Source organism: Pteropus medius, unplaced genomic scaffold, assembly GCF_902729225.1.
Source record: "Pteropus medius unplaced genomic scaffold, Ma_sr-lr_union100, whole genome shotgun sequence".
Taxonomy (NCBI): domain Eukaryota; kingdom Metazoa; phylum Chordata; class Mammalia; order Chiroptera; family Pteropodidae; genus Pteropus; species Pteropus medius.
The window spans coordinates 14615099-14637047 of NW_024347791.1; the positions used below are offsets into that span (position 1 = coordinate 14615099).

At 32.3% G+C, this 21949-nt stretch overlaps 1 protein-coding gene across 9 annotated transcripts in view; it reads right to left on the reverse strand.

Annotated features, from left to right (window-relative positions):
* Window positions 1-21949, reverse strand: part of VPS50 (VPS50 subunit of EARP/GARPII complex) — a 110129-nt gene that overhangs the window by 66238 nt on the left and 21942 nt on the right. For all 9 annotated transcript variants that reach the window (XM_039878086.1, XM_039878084.1, XM_039878085.1 and 6 more), the window contains 8 exons: window positions 21469-21522; window positions 20584-20654; window positions 19762-19879; window positions 19647-19682; window positions 18417-18499; window positions 5582-5624; window positions 4124-4222; window positions 2569-2709 (listed from right to left, as the gene is read on the reverse strand). In XM_039878086.1, coding sequence (XP_039734020.1) covers window positions 2569-2709; window positions 4124-4222; window positions 5582-5624; window positions 18417-18499; window positions 19647-19682; window positions 19762-19879; window positions 20584-20654; window positions 21469-21522 — 645 coding nt within the window. The remainder of the gene's footprint in view (window positions 1-2568; window positions 2710-4123; window positions 4223-5581; window positions 5625-18416; window positions 18500-19646; window positions 19683-19761; window positions 19880-20583; window positions 20655-21468; window positions 21523-21949) is intronic.

Sequence of the window (21949 nt, forward strand, 5' to 3'; positions counted from 1 at the left end):
TTAATTAGGTTTCAAAGAAATGTCCAGATCCCTATCTGCCTGTAGCAGCACTGACTTAAATAATTATGAGATTCCTGGGATAATCTCTGACTTCCTTAAATTTTTATCAAGATAGTCTCAAAGAAAATGAGTCACATTAAAACACATCACATTCTTCACCTCATTATTCAGCTCTTCTGAGTCTGTTCTTTCAACGTAAAGAATCTGCCATATCTAACTGTTAAATCCTTTCCTCAAAAGAAATTCCTCCATGAAGCCATCATAACATTTGCTACTATTCTCACCACTTCAAACTAAAACTTCAACAGCCTGAATATGAACCAGAATTGTACAACTGTGTTGGACAAATAACAATATATGTACCTGCTGCTCAGTGGGGAGGAGGAGGGGAGAAGTGGGTTTTTCCCCAAGACTAGCTCTAGTATACCACTTAATTATTTATTTCCTTAATTTAAATACACTCACACACACACACACAGAGACACCTCACCTACTATATTATACATATGTTGGATAATTTTATGAAGTACTAGATGTTTCCTGGCAGTAATTTTAACAAGCATTTACTCAAGGTGAAATCAAGAAAGATAAGCCCTTTATTATCTGAAAATTTAAATATACACAGCTACTTCAAAAGGTTATTTTAGAGTAAGCTTTAAGAAAAAAAGTGAAAAAAATTCATGATAAATGCCATGATAAACACTGTAAGCCCAATTTTTTGTTCATAAAAGTTTATAAGTACGACTTCCAGTTTTATATTATATAAAGGCACCAATGATATTTTCAAGAAGCACGAGCATAAATATGTATCTGATTTTTAAAAGCGTATAAAAGTTATTGATAACAAAATACACTACTCTCACAGCAGATTAAACCAAAGGCAAGAAGACTGAAGGGCAAAAGCCTAATTTGTTTAAAATGTTTGTTTAATTATTAAAAGTTATTTTCTGCTAACAGAAAAGTCACTAACTTGAATTGTTTTACTATTTAAATCACCTATTAATGACAACAATACTGACAGAATCAAAAATAAAATTGAATATTTAATTTAAAAATACATACTATCAACCTACGAAAATATATGAATAAGAAAATAACACACTTCGAAATCACTGAAATTTATCAAATGATGGCTGTACTTAAAATTGGATATTTAAAAATATAATTATGCATGATATCACACTTAAAACTAATAATCATAAAATCTGTGAAAGTCATGATTTATAAAGTTATTTTAAAAAGATATTTTTTAGCTATATTATCGACTATCCACTGTCATTAACTTCATTCTTAATCTAGCACATATAATCACATTCTTCTGGAATATCTGTTGTAGCTCAAGTAAGGATATTTCTCCAGTTCCCAAAGGACATAATCTGAACTTGTGGCAAATAAACTCACTGAAGAATGAAGATGAGCTTAATTTCACACAAATTCCTGGACATAAGTACAGTAAAAAATAGATATCTACTTTCTAAAACTGTTATTTTCTGAAATGACATTAGAGAAAAGTCTCCAGTGAGAGAAATAACAATCTTGGGCTAGAATTAGGGATCAAGGTCAACAATGACCTCCATATTGTCAAATCAAGTGGTCAATTCTGTGATATCACCTTATTCAGATTCTCAGAAGCATCTGAGATAGTTTTACAGTCTATTCTTCCTGCAACAGTTCCTTCTGTAGGGCTGCTGTGACACCACCATCTTCTACTTTTACTCCTACCCAGCTAGCTGCTCTTTCTCAGACTCTTCAACTGGTCTGTTCTCTACTCAATCCCTGAATGTCACAAGGCCCGGGGCTCTCATGTCTTCTTTATCCACATCCTTATCCCAATCTTCCCATCTAATACCATGATTTAAATACAATTAGATGCTGATGACTACCAAATCTATAACCTCAACTCTGAACACCTTAGGTTCTTTTATCTAACTGCCTCTTAAACAAGTCCACTTACATGTTAATAGGCATTAAATAGAATTCATAAATTTCTACTCCAGACTAGACCTCCTTATAAAAGCAAATGACACCCTCGTTTTCCCAGTTCATGCTCTTTTCATCACACTCTATCTACATCAATTCATCAGGACAAATTCTAAAACAGAGCCCAATTCAGTTCACTTCTTACTTGTGGGTTATTTTATCTATAGATCTATATTTGAGAATGAAATAGAACAACTGGTAACAGATATTGACAGAAATAGCATTTATTCACCTGAAAAGACTGAATCTAGGTGTGTATGAAAAACCAGCAAAAATGATTGCTCAGAAGCATCTTAGATGCAATCATAGAAGAGAATTAAGAGCCTGAGAAGGGTAAAAGAAGCTATGAGAGGGTAGAGAATTCATTTAGAAGCAACTGCGCTCCATAAATCTGTACCATCTCATCAACCTTTACAATCTGTGTGACTGAATCTTCCAGTTTCTTTATGAGGACAAGAATAATAAGGGAGAAAAAAAATCTGACAACATATTTCTACATTACTAGCACCTGCAAATAATAGGTGCTAAGGAAAATGGAATGTGAATTTAAAACTGAGACATGCGAACAGTAATTAAGTTACTACATACTGTACAGAGATCCTTATATTGCAGCTTTTGGAATTTCGTATCAGTGTTTCCTGCACATAGTTCCACATAACCAAGGACAACTTGAAACACGGTATTATGAATGGCTTGGGTGAAGTGCATATGAAGTTGATCCATTGCTGTCTATGGAAAGAAAACATAAAACATAATTTCATGTTATTAAAATAAATTCTGACATTTGAAAAACATAGGAAAAAACCTTTATGGATTATAGCTACAGCACAAAGATCACTATTATTCACAGAATTATAATCGTAATGTTGATTCTTTGCAATTAACCCTTCAAATAACCACAACATCATATCATTAAAGATAAATTTGAATTGCAAACACTGCTCTCTTGCTCTGTATTTATGATTGGTATCTGTTCTGTTCTTTCTCAAACGTCATACATAATCATATCTTTGGATTCCCTCTGCCATCATTCCCTTACATTGTTCAGGATGCGTCTCAATGATCAACTTCTCAGATAAGCCTTTCCTGACTATCCTGTATAAATCAGTACTTTTCATCATTCTATCCACTTTCCCTGATACATATTTCTCTATAGCACTGTTACTGCCTGACATCACATTCATTTATTTCTTTTATGTTTGTCTCCCTCACTAGAAGGTAAGACATAAGGCCTTATATCCAGGTGCCTGGAGCAGTGCACAAAGTAGGTACCAATACATATTTAATGAGTGAAAGAATTTCTCTAATAGGGAAAATTAGAAGTTAAAATCATATTTTCAAAGGTCTTCCGATATGTCCCTCAAAATTACCAAATGTCTTCCTTCTTCTATTTTTTCTAGGTATAGCTGAAGACATAAAAATAAAGTAAAACAACCAAATATTTTTATTCAGATTTTAAAAAGTAAATGGAATTTAAATGGTTTGGTAAAGTCTTAAATTTCTAAGACAGAAAGCCAATTAAGGAAAGAAAACATTTACATCTATCATGTTTAGGTGTTCTATAGATACATGTATAATCCTGTACACACAGAAGATACGGTTAACTTACAAACTATGGCTCATTTCAAGTTTTTCAAGGAAGCCCCGCCTTGAGCAGTAAAACTACATAAAACCATATATCATAAGAGTATTGAAGACATTCTGCGGATAATAGAATCCTTTGAAAAACCTGGTGAATGCAATTTAACTGTTTTACAAACAAATGTACGCAAAGCACAAAGGTTTACATACCACTCTGAGGGAGCCATGAATCTTCAAATTAAGAAGTTCTCAGTCAGGACCAAAAGCTGAAGTAAAAGAGACTACACATCCTATCTCATTGAATTATCTTATACTACACTTGTTTTAAAATCTACATAAAATTGTGAAAAACCCGACAAATATTTCATTGTTCAAAACAAGCTTATGTAACTGTATACACTCTGAGCATCTGTGAACAACCATGTTACTACTATTAATACAGCATAAAAATTTACTTTGTTAAATGAAATTTTAAGGACACTAACAATATTCAGACTTAAGCAATCATGAAGATCAAAGGATTCTTAATTTTAGAAAAGTAAACATCCTTTTGTTTACTAACCTGTGTTTTTCCAAGAAGTCGATAAGCTTGCTGAACTTTGGTGTAGTGGTTAATGTCAAAATTCTTGCAGATTTTAGAAAGAGCTACATCCAACTGTTCCTATATATTTAAAAGAGGAGGCAAGCGGCAGTCAAGGAACTGTATTTTCAAGGCAGTGAGAAGAAAATATCAAGATTAATTTCTCACTTTTAATTACTATCTAAACACATTTACTATCACACTGAATTTAACAGTCAAAAAGAAATTTAAATAAAAATATAAGTAAATTATAATTCTCACTTATCACCAACTATAATCAAGTTTACTGAGAAGTTATTAATATGTTCCTAAAAACCCAAGTCTCATATTTCAAGAGACACAAATAAGTATAATAGTTACTAAAGTAAGTTTTTTATTTTTACTTAACTCTTATGTCTCTTCAAACACCTGCTAAAATCTTATAATTATATGAACTGAATTTGTAGGACAATTAAAAAAATAAAACAATCTTTCTGTAATCACTGAAAAGTAATTTTCAACAAAACTACACTGACCTTAAAATTAAAAGTACTTTTACATCTAAATTCAACAACTTTATAGATTTCCATTTCAGTGATTTCATTTTAAAATAATGATTTTTCTACATAAGTACAGCAGATATTGTATATTAAGAGTGAAGAAATACTGAGCTTTCAAAAACAGTACTCATTAAAATATTCAGGTAATTATTTACTTAAAGGATTTTCAAAGTGGTTATCTTTATGTTTGTCAAATAAACTGTCATTCTTAAAAAATAGTAAATAACTGCATTAATGATCAAAAATTATTTTCAAAAAAGGTCGTTTGAAAGTCCAGCCACAACTTTTATCAGAAAAACAATAATATAAGAAGAAACCAAATAATTCTTATTAAATTTATTAACATGAATACCCTGCTTTGCAAAGATTGCCAAGGAAAAGAGATGAACTCTGAGTAAATGTAGGAATAAAAGCAAGACTTCATGCTCACAATGACATATCTTTTCTTTTCCAGATTCTACATTTTTATATGAAATATTATTATGAAGTTAGGAATTTAGGAGGGTTTTCATCAGCCAATAATTAATTCCTAAATAAATTAACTTACTAAACTAAAAAGGAGTTTTAGTTTAGTATTTTTTGGTAATCAAAAAAAATTTACTACACAGTATAATTTGCTATAATTTACATGAGAACGTACCTATGACTAAAAGTCTGGGGATCCTTCTGGATGTGGTGATATTTTCAAATACTGTTTTCAGGTCCCATAATTCCGAAAGTATTATTGAGTTTACAAGTACATTAACACTAACTTGACAACACACAAATATTCCAAATGAAAAATGACAAAGTGTAGCAATCTAGAAACACTGGTAATAACAAGTCAAAACATAACATGCATCTATGCTAATCAAAAACCCTTGAGAAGAAAAAGCCACTTAACTTATGATATAATTCTTACCTCAATTTGTTCTAAAGTATCTTGTAGCTTTGAATTTAGTTCACTATTAAATGAAACAGGGAGTTAGATGTGCCTTTTTTTAAAGACAGCTAAGTGCTAAATACATGCTAGCTGAATAATCAATAAATTCACAGATCAATAGTATGAGCAATAAGTTGTTTTGCTGATTCTATCATAAGGTAAGAAAAATAAAAGGAAAAGAATTAGGAAAAAATAAGTATCATTACCCACAGCAACAGAATTGTATAGGTAGAAAATGCAAAAGAATCTGTAGATAAAACTAAGAATTCAAGAATTAAAGATTGATAGCAAGTTTTAAATTAAAAGCATAACATAGATAAAGTAAATTTTCCAAAATGAAATTAATTTGTATAAATTAAGAGCAAGATTTTAGACAATTAATTTTTAATCCCATTTCAGAACACCAAACACCTGGGAACAAATCTAATAAAAAATATATAATACAAAACTGAGCTAAAATAAAGACTTAAATACACAAAGGTATATATCACGTAAACAGACTAAAACCTTCAATATATTTACAATATCATTTCTCACCAAAACAATCTCCTAAAACAAATAAAATTCTAATGAAAACCCAGCAGTTTTTTTTAATTGACCTGACAAACTGCTTCTAAAGTTTATGTGGAAACGCAAAGGACTAAGAAGTCAAGAATATCTTGAAGAACAATGTTTACCTACTAAAATAGGTAAAGGCTTATGATAAAATTACAGCAATAAGACAGTGTGGTACGTAAACAGATCGACAGAACACAATAAAAGTAAAAGGCAAAAAGCTTGAACAGATACATGACAAAGATGTTATCTAATTGGCCAATAAATATAAATAGGCACTCCAATTAGGTATTCAGGAAATGAAAACTAAAACTATAAGACATCATAACAAACAACCAGTATGGCTAAAAATATTTTTGTTAATTAAAAATGACATCAACAAATGTTGGCAAGAATGTAGAGCAAACAGAACTTTGAATTCAATGCCAGAGGAAGGGGAAACAGATAAAATCTCTTTGGAAAACTGTGACATCTACTAAATCTCAATACTTATTCTATATTCCAGAAGTCTTAGATATGTGTCTAACAGGAATGCATATACAATCCTTGCACCACTATTTTTAATAGATAAAATACTGAAGCAATACAATTGTCTACAAACAATTAAATGATAAAGTGTGATATATTTATATGATGAAATACTATAGAAATGAAAATGTATTATCTGATCCTCAAAAACATGATATTGGACAAAAATGTCAGTTAAAAGTACATACCATATAATTCCATTTCTGTAATGTTCAAAACCGGTTAAAACTAATTTCAGTGACAAAAGCCAAAACAGTGATTACCTTGGGTGAATAGTGACTGAAAGCATGAAAGAAATTTGTGGGGTACTAAAAGTGTTCTATTTCTAAGAGGTAATTACACAACTATGTTCACTTCATAAAAGTTTATTGAGTTATGCACTTGAGATATGTGACTGAGTCTGATTTCATTACTTTCAATTCTCCCTAGGTCAATTAAGAGGGAAAAAAAAAAAACCAGAACTGATATTTGAATTATCATCTCATTACTAAAAAAGATTTTGTGATACTTAACAAAATAAATACAATCATAGAGAAAACATTTAACAAAAAGATTAAAGCAAAGGTAAAATAAAATAGTAAAAAGTGAAGATATAGTTTGGTACGCCAAAATTATACAAGGTTTTTTTTTACAACTGTTATCTGACTCTCAAAGTCCCAGCAACAAAAAAACAAATAGAGAGGGCCACAATATATAATTCAGTGCCCATAACATCAAAACATACCAGTAACACGTGGGGGAAAACAAAAACAAAACAAAGGAAAAAAAATCATTTTTGCTGTCATTAAGTTCTAAGAGAAAATTTGGCCACTCTTGATAAACAGGATAACAATCTTTATATCCTAAGACACAACACCTTGGAAAAGCCTTACAGAAAATACAATAATGGATTCCTTGCATTTGCTTTTTTTTTTTTTAATTTATTTATTTAGTTTTAAGTATACAGCACATTGGTTAGACATCTTTATAGTTCATAAAACGATCCCCCGCTATTGCTCCCTTCCTCCCCTGTCCCTCCACCTAGCCATCATATTAATGCTAACTGCATTCCCTCTGCCAAGCTCCCCATTCCTATGCCCAACTATCAACTACTAATTTGTACTTCTTTAACCATTCACCCCATTCTCCCAGTCCCCCAACCCCTCTCCTCTCAGTCCATCACCAAATGCATTTGCTTCTTATAGAGCCTTTTAATACAAGGTGAGGAGAAAACACCAGAATAATGTGATATATATAGATATAGACAGATATAAAGCAATTTGTCAAAAAAGTAAAACCAATAATCACACAAGTATCCAGTTTTTGATTGTCTCAAGGATAAATGTCCAAACATCTAGAGGAATTAAACCATTTTCTACAAATACTATCTATCATCAGCACACTTTTAATTAAAGTCGAGAATTAGAGATTATTCTGTAATACTATATCCTTTGACAACCAAAAGTGTAGGACTGATATCTTATTAGAAAAATTAAGGTCTCTAAACAAAATTTATACCTGAAAAATAGCCACAGATACAGGTTAAGGGAATACTTGTAGACAGGACAAAGATTTTCCTTATAAATATCATTGTGGGACAATTATGTCCAAAAAAAAAAAAAGAATGAAAATAAGAATGAGAGTTAAAGGCCCCAAAATAATACCCCTAAGAGTATAGTCATGGCAGTACTTTAGCACTTGAAGGAATTAAATCATTCTACATCTCACCCCCCCAAAAAATCAGTATCCTCTCCCAAAGTTGTTCCTTCTCCCATGTTCTCTGTCTTTTGATTCATGTTATCACCAACCCATTCAATCCAAGTTGGAAATCTCAAAGTCAACTTTAACTCTTCCTACTCTTCATATGTAACTGGTAATCAAATCTTGATGATTTCACCATTTCAGAATTTCTCATATCCACCTATTCTTTTTTCTCAATTTTGTGTTTTAATTCAAGCATTATCACCTTTTACTTGAATTATCTTAAGAACTTCCTAATAAATCTCTACACGCAACAAACACACCTTACCCTCAATCCATCCATCCATTTATTTGACAAATACCACTGACCTACTATATACCAAACATTGTATGACATTCTCCAAAAAACTTTCAAGGATGGCTCTGAGCAGGGGTCTAACTTCAGATTGGATTTCATTTGAACTGGCAGCATAGCATTTTTAAACAGCTTGTATGTGACAGGCTTTAGGCAGGGCCTAACCAGTCCTGTGGGCCTGAACTTTTCCTGCTGTCTTACATCTGGCAGCTCTACATATATGTTACCTGCCTGGTCCCTGAATTTGCAACTCCTAAGTAAAGTGGAAATAAAATCACATTAACCCACTACTTTAAAAACTTTTTTAATGGCTCTCATTAAACCAAAGATAACGCCCCAAATTAGTATGGCATATAAGACTCTTAACAACTGGCATGAAAAATTAACTTCCCATTCATTTTTCAGTGCCTATATTTTAGACATATGGACTATGTGCAATTCCTCAAGCAAACTCTAGACTTTCACACCCTACGTTCTTGTAGGTAATGTTCACAATAACTAGAACACACCTTCTCCTTTTCTTACTCGCAAACGTCCATCTTTCTTTCCAGGCCCAATCCAAATGTGATCTTTTCTGAGAAGTCCTCTCCCGCTAACTAATGCTCTGTTTCACAATGCTCTGTTTGCATTCCCCTTATTATAGTGAGGAATATCTGTGATTGTCTAAGTAGAGACTGTGGCTTATTCCCTAGTGACTTCCCAGGACTAAGTAAACTCACACCTGACTCAGAGCAGGTAATAAATATCTGCAGAGTCAAATTTTCAATTCAAACAAAAATGGCAAAATTTTACTAGCATAACATTAGCCCTTATTTTCTACCTTAATAAATAAAACAATAGAGATAGAAAAAAAGGAGAATGTTTTAAAGAAAAAGAACCACACTAGACCTCGGGTCTACAGGTGCCTTAGCAAGGCATAAAGAGATAAGCAGAGCTAAATCTAGTTTCACTCTTCTATCACATGAGACTCATAAATTCACCTAAGGCTAAAAAGATATGAAAGGAAAGAATACCAGGAATAATAAAGTAGATCGGAACTGCTAAACATATTCTTTCAGAGAATATCCGGAGCTTGAAAGAAAAAGAAATATACCTAAATTCATTCATAGGTGAGAATAATAATTTCTTCAGCTTCTCAATTGGAAAAAAAAAAGGCTTTAATATTCATAAAATTATAAATCTGATGTTTTTATTGCTTCTATTAATTATGATTAAAATTATTCTATATTCTATATATTAAAAGTTAATGCGAACAGTAATTTAAATAGTATGTAGATTTTAAATATAAAATATATAAATCAAACATTTTTGTTTTATTAAAATGCTTTCAAAAGCTACATCTGCAGTTTGACAAATTAAAATACACATATAAAAATAACGTGATTAAGGAATGGACATATTAACTGTACAGTCTTTAAAGAAATCCTTAGCCATCATTTAGAAACATAAATTCAAGTCATTTCAGTCAATTAATCAAAGTATGTTAAAAGGATCTACTCAGAAACTTTAGGATAAATAAAAGCAACATTATTGTCAAAAAAATTAGTAGTTCTAAGATGCAAGGCTAAAAGCTATTAAAGGCTATTTGCAAGCTTAATGGAATGAATCAAACAATTTTGGGGACATTTTTACCATCACTACAGAAAATATTAAAGATAACATATCCATAAAGTTAATACTGTTCTTTTAGACAGCTAATCTAGGACACACACATGTGCAAAATGAGTCCTAGAAAGGCTACATATAAATAAAAATTTTGTACAACTTTGACCAAAAGACAAGACGGAATAAAGGTAATTAACATCTTAATGATCTTTCCCTGCTATGTTATTAAGGAGCCATGTGATTTAAGTAGTCTCTTAATATCTCATGTTAATATCTCATCAGTTTCCTGGGCTAGATCTAAAGGTTTGCTTCCAGCTCTAAAGAATCTATTTAATATTCCAGTTTGAAAAATCTATTATGTGCTGAACACAAGTTTACCCAATTATCATATTTTTGTAATATGTTTACATAGAATGCTAAAATCACTAAAACTCAAGTAAAATTTATACTTATAAGTTTATAGTGTATCTCCATGGCCCATAAAAATTCCAGTCTATTTAGGTCAGAGGTCTATTCTAATGGTTTCAATCCACTCACAGCTGACAGTTTATCAATAGACTTCAGATAGAACCTGATTTTCAAACACTTCGAAGCCAGACCAACAACCCTGAGGTACCAGGAAACATACACATAATCCTTCAAACCATGAACAGACCATAAAAGAATTCTTAAGATCATTTTGGATCTACCCAGATCTCTGTCCACACTCTCTTCAGAAATCCCTGACCTAACCCAGAAGACAATCATATACCACAAAGAAAGCTCCATTACTAAGGATACGAAAGATATTCAAAACATCTCCGAATTTTATAAATTGTAATTCTAAAGCAGAAACCAGGCCCAGGAGCCAAGTCTAGCCAACAGTCTGTTTTTAAATAAAGTTGTTTTTTTTTTTTAATTAAATTTATTGGGGTGACACTGGTTAATTAGGTTTCAAGGATACAATTCAATAATCATATGCATATTGCACTGTGTGTTCACCACCCAAAGTCAAATCTCCTTCTGTCACCATATATTTGATCCTCTTTACAAGCCTTTCCTACCCCTATCTCTTTTCCCTCTGGTAATCACTAAACTGTTGTCCACATCTATGAGTTTTGTTTGTCTTGTTTGTTGCTTTCAGTTTTATATCCCACATATGAATGAAATCATATGGTTCTCAACTTTTTCTGTCTGACTTATTTCACTTAGCATGATAATTTCAAGATCCATCCATGTTGTCACAAATGGCAGTATTTCACATTTTCTTATGACTGAGTAATATTCCACTGTATATATGTACCACAGCTTCTATAGAAGGACACCAGTTGTTTTTATGTCTTGGCTACCATGAATAATGCTGCAGTGAACACAGGGATATATATATCTTTACAGATAAATGTTTTCAAATTTTGGGGTTAGATACTCAGAAGAGAGATTGCTGGGTCACTTGGTAGTTCTAGTCTCAATTTTTTGATAAACCTCCACACTGTTTTCCATAATGGCTGAACCAATTTACATTCCCGCCAGCAATTTTACTTAAACACAGACACATGAATTTGCTTACATATTGTTCATGGCCTGCCTAGTAGCCCAGCTACCAGGGCAGGGCTGAATAGTTGTAACCAAGACCTTATGGCCTATAAAGCTTAAAATATTTATTATACATCTCTTTAATGACAAAGTTTGCCAAGGCTGTGTTAGAGTTTAGCAGAAGACTTTTTAGTTGGTCAACTGATCAATGTTAAAACAGGAATATTTATATGTATATGTGCTGTGTTTACATGTATATTAAATATTTTAACTAAAATCATATAAATGTACTTCATTCACCCATTTCTGGTTTAGAATCAACGTTTTTCCATTTTATTGGAGTCTTAACATCTTAGTCTCATATGAGCCAAATCACAAATAAATTGTCTGTAATTTTAAGTTTCAGTTTCTCTAAGGTGAAGTGGAACTTTAAAATGATACAAAACAATCCGAATACCAAATCACATTTGGTTACCTTATATCCCCCAATTTTTATAAGTTGTCTTCCACTGTATATAAAAGCTATTAGTGTAATAGTGGTTAAAAACAAGCTCTGTATTCCAACAGACCTGGCTCTACCACTTATTTTTCAAAGTATCAATTCCTCATCTATAAAAAGAGACAATAACAACACCTCTGAGGAATATTTCATCAATAGTAAATAAGAAAAGGTAAGGAAAATGATTAATACAGTGCTTGACACACAGTAAAGGCCAATTTCAAATATTATCACAACCATCACCACTATCACCATCATGATTCAATGTTTAAAAACTAAAAAGTAGAGCTCTAGTGAGAAAAACCTTACTGAAATCTAATTGAGAATTTCTGAACAGTCAGTGTAGCCTTAGTTAACGGTGCCTAGTTTCTCCTGCTGCTCCTATAAATGTCAATATTTCCCATTCCCGCAGGAGTATAAGAATGAGCCATTCACAGCATGAATATCTCTGATGGTCTTTTGTTTGTGTACTCTGTGCTCTTAACTGGCATATTATCCCACAGTCCTGCCTGTTAACTGCCTGTTATTTTAAATTCCTAGAGAACAAATAAATTTTAAAAGCTCCTGGCATAACAAGTAACATAGCACCTCATGCGGATAAGCATTAAATAATACTTCATTCATGTCTCATTAGGAGTAAAGAGTTTGACACCTATGACTTTTCTACGTGACTGGTGAAATTTAGAACATCAAGTACAAAGGGAAACACCCTAACAATCTCTAAAGGAAAGACACCATTTATGATGAAATGAAAAGAACAGTATCTTTGTCCTACAGAACAGGGGGCTAGAAGACAACTAAGTAATGTCTTCCATTTTCTACGAAAAAAAATGTTTTTCTTTAAATCATGTTTATGGACTAAAGATCATTTCAAAATCTGAAAATTTACCTCCGATATAGCCAATATCAAAAGAAAAAATCCTCAGAGGTCATTGTAATGAAACAAGACAAAGCAATGTACAAAATATATATATATATATGTATATATAAAAAGGTTAGCAACTGAGTAGGACCTTAAAAAAGTAAAAAGTGTTCAACAGAAATTTTTTAAAAAGTAATGGATTTTGATTTTCATTTTCAGAGACAAAGGATTACTTTTCTTTTTTGATAAGTCCACTGTCACTAATCACTCTCTTTAGTTCTGCAGATACTTACATAATCATATAAACAGTAAATATGATTTCTATTGGGTTAATTTTCTTAGAAGTAATGTATTGAAAAAGCACAGAAGATTTCATTATAGTTGCAAAAAGAATATCAACTTGACCAAGTAAAATATACCAGTTTCACTAACAAAACCTGGAAGATGGATAAAGGAAGAGAAGTAAAAGGAAGTATACCCAATTCCTATCTCTCATTGTTATTTTATTACAGAGCATCAATAAATATCTACAGTAATAAATCAGAGAAAAGATATCTTACTGTATGATCCTAAAATATAATTCGATCTACTAGGAAAAAAATTCATCGGCTGTAAAATTAATTAATAAGCTGTGGTTTAATCCAGGGAGTAGAAAAGGGAAAGGTGGGTGGGGCAGAAAGAATATCCTTTACTTTTTGTTCAAAACTCTTTTCTTTAAAATGTTTTGCCACGTGATTTTGCTTTACGCTAGTTTTTAAATGGTGCAGCGTGAGGGAGGGTGACAGGGGAAAACAAGTTAATGTAAAAGGTCAGGAGTACAGGCGGTGTCAGAATAGTGTGGTATCAGTAATTCAGCCCAAACACACCGAGCAACAGGGACCCCAGGTCTACGCATGGCTCCAGCTAAGCAGGCCTAGTGACACCCCAGAAACACTCACGGCTTGACCACAACTCCAAGCAGGGCTCCTGGGCTCCCCTTGCCTGACCCTAGAGAAAGAGATGACAAGCACATCTTGCTAGAAAGGAATCAGAGTCAAAAGGATAAGAATAGTCCCTATATTGGTTATCTGAAAGCTGGATTTACTCATCTATGACTGAAGTTCTACAACCTACAATTTTCATTCAACTGTCAAGATCATGTTATGAAAAAAAGCAAAAGAATATTTTAATGATTATGAGAAATTAAATAGTCAACCCTTCGTACCGCTGGGGGTTTGGTTCCAGGACCCCTGCAGAAAACAAAACCTAAGGATGTTCAAGTCCCTTATGTAAGATGGCATAGTATCGGCACATAATCTGTATTTGCACAAGGCCTCAGCAGGGTATGCCTACATATCACTTCATTCTCTGGGATTCAGCACAGTGCTAGGCACATGGCAAATTCAAATTCTGCTTTTTGGAGCTTTCTGGGATTTTTTTTTTTTCCCGAATATTTTTGATCCGTGGTTGGTTGGACCCACAGATGCAGAATGCAGGGATATGGAGGACTGGCTGCACATCTATATTAGAGTACAGTACTCAACAAACTAGTTCTGACGGTGTACAAATTTTTCAGTGCATAATCCAGCAATGGTGTCATGTCTACTAAAGTAGTTCCTTTCAAATAAAATGAAAAATAATAAAGCAGTTTTGACTTTTAAAAATAACTTTTCTTGAAACTAATTTGGATAAATTTCAAGTGAAAAAGAAATTAAATGTTTCACTCAGATATATTTTAACATAAACACACTCTGATTCTTATTTCCAGTAAATTCCAACTATATGACTGTCAATCAACTCAAAAAATGTCAATTAAAAATGTTCCCTGTCAGTTATAAAAGTGAATAAAACTGGTGTTACAGTATCTTTTATTAAAGAAGCTGAAACACAGCACATCTCAAGGACAATACAAGATACTAGAGAACTTAACAACGGGTTTAATTTTGGATTTAGAAGACCAGGAAAAAAAAAGAGCAAACAAAGAAAAATGCGTAGAATTAAAAAGGTACACCTAATTTAATAAAGACAAAAATATAAGTTAGAATAAAATTTCTGTCATTTTTATGGACTCAACCTGTCCCACATATAGACTAACTTGTTATATCCCATGTCACATTATCTACAAATGGACAAATTTCTCATGCCTTCCCAACTAGAGGCAAAAGGGTTAAATAAGAAGTGAGGGGGAAAAGCAGATCGAGTTAGGCAGGATAAATGTTGGCTAGCAAAGGGAACAATCCTAGCATGTGGAGAAGAATTGCTGGTGGAGGGGCTGTCATCACCACCGAATAATTCTGACTAATCTCTCTGTTCCCTGAGCCACCCTGACACTGTCACTACATCACCAAATTTAAAACACAACTCTAACAGTTTTCTCAGGTAAAATCCTATTAAAATGAATTCCTTGGACATTTCAACATATTTGTGCATGTATTTTTACTTATTTTCAGATGATAAGACAAACTTATTATTACATGAATGACTCATATGTAAACATAGCATACTTCTTATATATTGTACTATCTAAAATAAAACAATTATTAATTTAAATCATCATTACAGATCTTTACAATTTCAAAACCTGACCAGGTTGGATAATTGTAGTTACACATCCTTCACATATCACAGTATACATTAGTGGAAAAGTACTTAGAAGTAACTTCGTACTAACTTTAAAAAGCCCAAATAAGAATTACTTTCAAAAAACATTTTTTACAGTTAACCCTCATCAAGTAAGATATTTGCTTTAGCATAGCTAAAATTTTTATTTAGTGGAAAAAATAAAGTGTCAACCCAAGTCATCTGCTCCCTTTATTTCTTGTCACCAAATTTTTACATCCATTCCTTCCTACTATAATAGACGGTGACCTTTTCAAAGTCAATCTCTGTTATAATCCCTGCAAAGCCTTAATATATTACTATGTTCTCTATTTTATTTCAACTTTTCACTCTTTCCAATCAATTTTCAATTACTCAGGTTTCTCCCTCTCAATTGCTCATCTTTCCTCTTTGTAAAATCTCCTCATTCTATACTTACATTTCAACTAAATCTGTCCCTAAGAAGGTCAACTCTGACTTCTTTGTTGTCATAAAGCCAACAGACAGATATTTTCAGTCCTCACCTTCCTTGACATCTCTGCAACAAAGACTGCATGATCCCTGAACTCACATCCACAATCCCTCAGCTCTTGTCTTGCTAACTCCTCTTGCTCCTCCTTCGGGTCCTCCTTGGTCTTGACCCCCTAAGGAGAGTTAGATCACAAGCTTCCACTGTATGTTCAACTTCTTCTCTCTAAGGTCCAATCCCATCCCACCTGTGCCTTCTTCAGTTCTACTCCTTCTTGATAGATTATATTCTCTAGAAAAACAATATATTAGCTATATTATGTAGGTTCATCACTATACAGCCAATTCCAAAGCAAAACATCTGGCATATAATAAATGCTCAGTAAATCCGTAACTGCCTGAATTTTGTTTACTCAATCATAAATAAGCTGTTCTCACTACAACAGATTTATCACCACAGAATGAACTAAATGTATGCTTGCTTCTTCAGGACCCAAAAGGCCTTGTTAAAATTTTCAAATACATTCAACATACTAGAGCTAATTCTCTATTCGCTCAATTTAAAGAGTGTAAAATACATAATCAAGTTTTTAATAGTGACAGTTAATTACTGTCAAAATGATAAAACCAAAATATCACTGGTACTACCCAACTATGTATTTCCTAATCCAATAAAAAGTGTGTTGCTTTAATATGTATAATCCTGAAGAAAAAAATACCATAAATATTTAAATAGCATCTCTACGAAAAAATATCTAGCCCTTATCCTAGACCAGCAGAGACCCATGATGCAAGAATACATCAAAAGGAAAAAAATAATTCAAAGCTGTATTAATGTTTTGGTCTACCATAATCTTTTTATTTTTCAGATACTAGCAATCAACATCTATAATATCAGTGTGCTCGCTGACTGCCAGAATTTCCATACAGGAGAGACTAAGGGCCTATATTCTAGGATAGGTATGAATTTAATTTGAAACTGGGTTTGCTTGGTAAGCACACTATTTTACTTAAATTGTATGTTTATTTGTGATGGTTTTATAGGAATGATGGAAATTACACCTGGTACTGAGCCCTCCTAAGGTACTGTCACCAGTAATATGAAACCTTCATTTTAAATAGACCAAAAATCCATTAATAAAGTTAGAACTAACAGCAAAGGATGCAGCAGCCATTTTTACATAGAACATTTTATAAACAAAAGATATGATACATTAAATATAAACACTTAAATATTACAAACATGACTATTACATAAAGTCAGTTCACACTTAAATTTCCAAAAAAAAACCCATTCTTATCATAATGAGGCAAACACTTGAACCATCTGGATCTGAAAAACAAACTACAGTAACATTCTCAATATTTATAAGGTGAGTGAAGTTAAAGAGGAAGAATTCCCAAGAGATACAATGGAGACATGAACAAATTTATTCTTCTGTACTACTCTACAAAAATGAAATCAATCAGGTTGGAAACAATATGAGTTTAAGAGAGGTGACAAGAAAGGGTAGGATTAAAAATATCTAATCTTTCAAACCTTAAAAATTATTATTTATAATTTTATTGTACTGCCCATTTGTGAACAGGAATGCTAAAAGAACACAGCACTTAATATTAATTTTTAATGTTTACTAACATTGTATGTTACCCAATTCCTACATTAGAAACGAGCAACCTAGGGGTTATTATGCTAAGTGAAATAAGTCACAGAGAAAGATAAACACCATATGATTTCACCTACATGCAGAGTCTAAGGAACAAAAAGAACAAACTAATCAAAAACAAATTCACAAAGATAGACGGCAAACTGGTGACAGCCGGGGCGCGGGGCGGCGGGGCAGCAGGGGATGGGGAGCGGGGGGGGCCGGCCCTCAGAATGGGGTGAAAGGTTAAAGAAGTACAAATTAGTAGTTGAGAGATGGTCATGGATATGGGGAGCACGGCATAGGGAATGCATCAGCATTAATGTAATGGCTAGGTGGCGAGCCAGAGGAGAGAAAGAGCTATCAGGAGTATCGTTTTATAAAATATAAATGTCTAACCAATGTACTGTATATTTGAAACAAATAATAAATTTATTTTTAAAAACGGCCTTAGAGAAATATTTTTTAAACAAACAAACAAAAAAAAACAAACAAGAGTCAGCTTAAAATTTTTTATATTACCTTACCTTATGCAGCTGTAATGTTTAAAAGTACTGGCAGCTTTCTGACATTCCAGGCACAACTGAATAGCTCCTGGATAGTCTTCCTCCTTAAGATAACAACAGGAAAAGTCATTAGACTGGAAACATTTTTCTTAAAGCCCTGAAGAGAACAAATCTCTGCTCATACTCTATCCAAAAGTTATAGAACCAGAAAATTTTAATTCCTTTTAAATGAGGATTAGAATACCAATGACAGATAATAAAATATAAAGAGGCAACTAGGTCCAGGCCTAAAATGTATGCATAGAAAAAATATTCTGTTCCCTCAAATACACAGTAACAGCTCTCTGAGACCATGGCATGCAGATAAAGCCTATACAGAATTATAAGCTGTTTCACAGGGAAGATGTTCTTTAACTATTAATGTACCTTCTTTTAGTAATGTTTACATAAAATGTATCAAAACAATATGCATTCTACTTGCAATCAACATTCAACAGCTCTACCACCAAGAAAAATATTTTTAAACAAATAAATTTGGGGAAAAAAGTGAAATATTCACTCATTCATAGCCTGAGAATATTTTTTATCACCTAAACAGTAATTTAATGTCAAATGAATTTTTCACATGGATTTCTCAAAACTTAGTTCAGTGGTGATAGTTTAGAAGTAATACAGAGATTATACAGAAAACCCTAAAAATTTTTTTTTTCCTTAAGCTCATATCTAATTGCAAGAATGCAATTCAAACCACTAGGGATCCTGGGATGATGGCAAAGTCCCCACTTGAAGGAGCTCAAGCCTTAATGGGGAACACAAACATATAACATTAGGCTTTTGTGACCCTTAAAACAACAGTAGATTGACAATGCTAGGAAAGCATCAAAAACAGATGACTCACTCAGAAAACCAATTAACATATGAGTTACCAAACACAATACCTGACATTACCTTAAATCACTGCTATATGTTAGATAAAAAAGATAACTGTATTGCGATTTGAGTGTAAATACAATCAAAATATACTGGTTAACCTTTCCACGTTGCTATAAACATGTCTCCAACTAAATTTTTCTAAATAAAGTATATGTCGATAGAAAAATGCTCTAGAATAAGTACCTTTACATGTCTAAAAATGGTCTTTATATCTATCATATATCAATTAGAGAAAAAAGTTCATCTGAATTTTTTTCACTATAATTTTCCCGTTTAATATTATCAGGATCATCAAATTTCCAAGCCTCGTTAACTTACCTCTAGCATTTCACTTAAGCGCACATCTGTTCTTTGCTGAAAAAACAAAAATCAAAGGTAAAATCTGTTTCAACCATAAAATTAAATTTTAATTTCTAAAAAGTAACATATATACCAATGTTTTTATAGTTCTCAGAGATTTCAGAAGTCCAATCAGCAACTGACGTTTCCTTTGATTTGCAAGAAGACCTAAACTAGCTTGAGTAAAACCTTCCTTTGCGATATTCAAGTGTCTGCAAAAATGAGCAAAAAATAGTTAAATTTTTCTAGTATAATAAAAATACTATCCACATAGAACAATTAGTCAACTAATGAGGTATATCTTGTATCACTCTTAAAATTAGAGATTGTGATTACTATCACAAATTTATCTGATATTCAATCAACAGCTCAATCTAAGCCAGCATTACTCAAAGCATGGTGGGTGGAATGGTGCCAATGCTCAAACTGTTACTGGTCCATCACGAGAAAAGTACAGAAATTGAGAATAAGCACTTAAAGCATTTAGAGCAAAAGTTGACACAATAATTTTATGTTTGATGATTTAATCATTTAGAAATTGAGGTTGTATTTTGTATGTCTGGTTGGGTTTTTTTTCCATTTCCCTAGTATTCTGCTTTTATTGCATTTTACAAAAACAATTCTGTTACAAGCTGGAAAACTAAAAAAAAAAACAAAAACTGGTTTCTCACCATAGATAATTTAAGAAGCACTAATATAAGCAATACAGCAACAGTAATGTTTTTAAGCCATAACTAAATATACAACTTTCCCCACATATCTTTTTAGTGCTGTTTTTAGATCATAATACATGTTCAGTTAATGAATGATATTCTACAAATCTTAGTCATAATAAAAAATCAATTATCAATATAGTTTCAGTTTTTCTTGAAATGTTTTCCAGCTTAAAAAACAAAAATATCAGCAAATGTAATACCTCCTCCCATTTGTGCAGATAACAGCAGCTAACTGAAGACCTGTCTGTAATGAGGTAACTCTTTCAAGTTCCTATGGAAAGATCAAGTGTAAGTTATTGTTTGAGGCATATTATTTTTTCTATTTGCATGATATTCTAACAAAACCTTTAGTGGGTTTCAAAGAAAAGCCTGCTTGGAAAACAAAAGTAGCAAAAAAATCCCTAAACCTGAAAACTGATGATATATTTTCCAAAAAAGTTATTTAAAATAACAATCTTCAGTTGTTTTTCACAATGACAAATGACAAAATATTTAGTATTGTTTATAAGGAAATCTAGACCCAACTTGCTTTATATAGACATAAACGAATAGTGATAATATATCCATTTAAATGTTTCTACCCAACAGAATTTCACAAGGTAATCAAGTATATGACAAATATGATTTCTGTTTGCTAAATACTTTGACCATGAATGTCTTCATTTGAGCACTAGTAGATATTTCAATGAAATTTGAAGTCTGATTTTCTAATGAAAAAACAGGTACAGCTAGACAATTCTAATTTTATCAAACTTTAAAGCCAGATAGTTATATTGCCATAAAGCACTCATTATTAATAATCTAAGTGTTACAAAGTACATAGAAGCAATTTTCACTGGCCATTCTAAAGTTTGGAAAACCAAAGAGATTACTCTGGAATCAGTTATAAAAACTCTTTCATTTCTTCAGTTTGGTAAATTTCCCTAAATGAGACAGACACACACACACACACACACACACACACACACACACACCCAAATAGTTAATATGTTGCTACAGACAAAATAAATTAAAATATTTCAACAGTTACAAGAGTCACTCAAACTTTTTTTTAATTTCACTACTGCAAATAACAAATATCCTACCTTTACATAAGCGGGCTGCTTCTCAAGGATTAAATCTGCTACTTTTTTAGAGACCTATAAGAACATGTAATCAAATAAAGGAAGTAAAAGAAAAAAATCTCATGCCTCCTATTACATTTTACATTTAAAATTTTTGTAAGAATATTTACAGGTCTTCCCAATAACTTCTACAGCAGATAGCATGCTATGACCACACACATTTCTCTGGGCTATAAAATTAGTAAAAGAGGTATATAGCACAGAGCACAGTGCTTTGTCCTTAACAGAAACTCAATAAATGGTTAGTAAGACTGTTAATAATATGAATATCATTATCTGATTTAACTAACATGCACAGTGTGTAATCACCTTTAAGGGTACAGGATTGGCTTTAAAAGATGAACTTGTTAAGATAAATAAATGTAAGATCAATCAAATTTATAGAGATAATATCTGGGAAGCAGCACAACCATGTGCGCTTTAGATCCTTTCGTACCACACA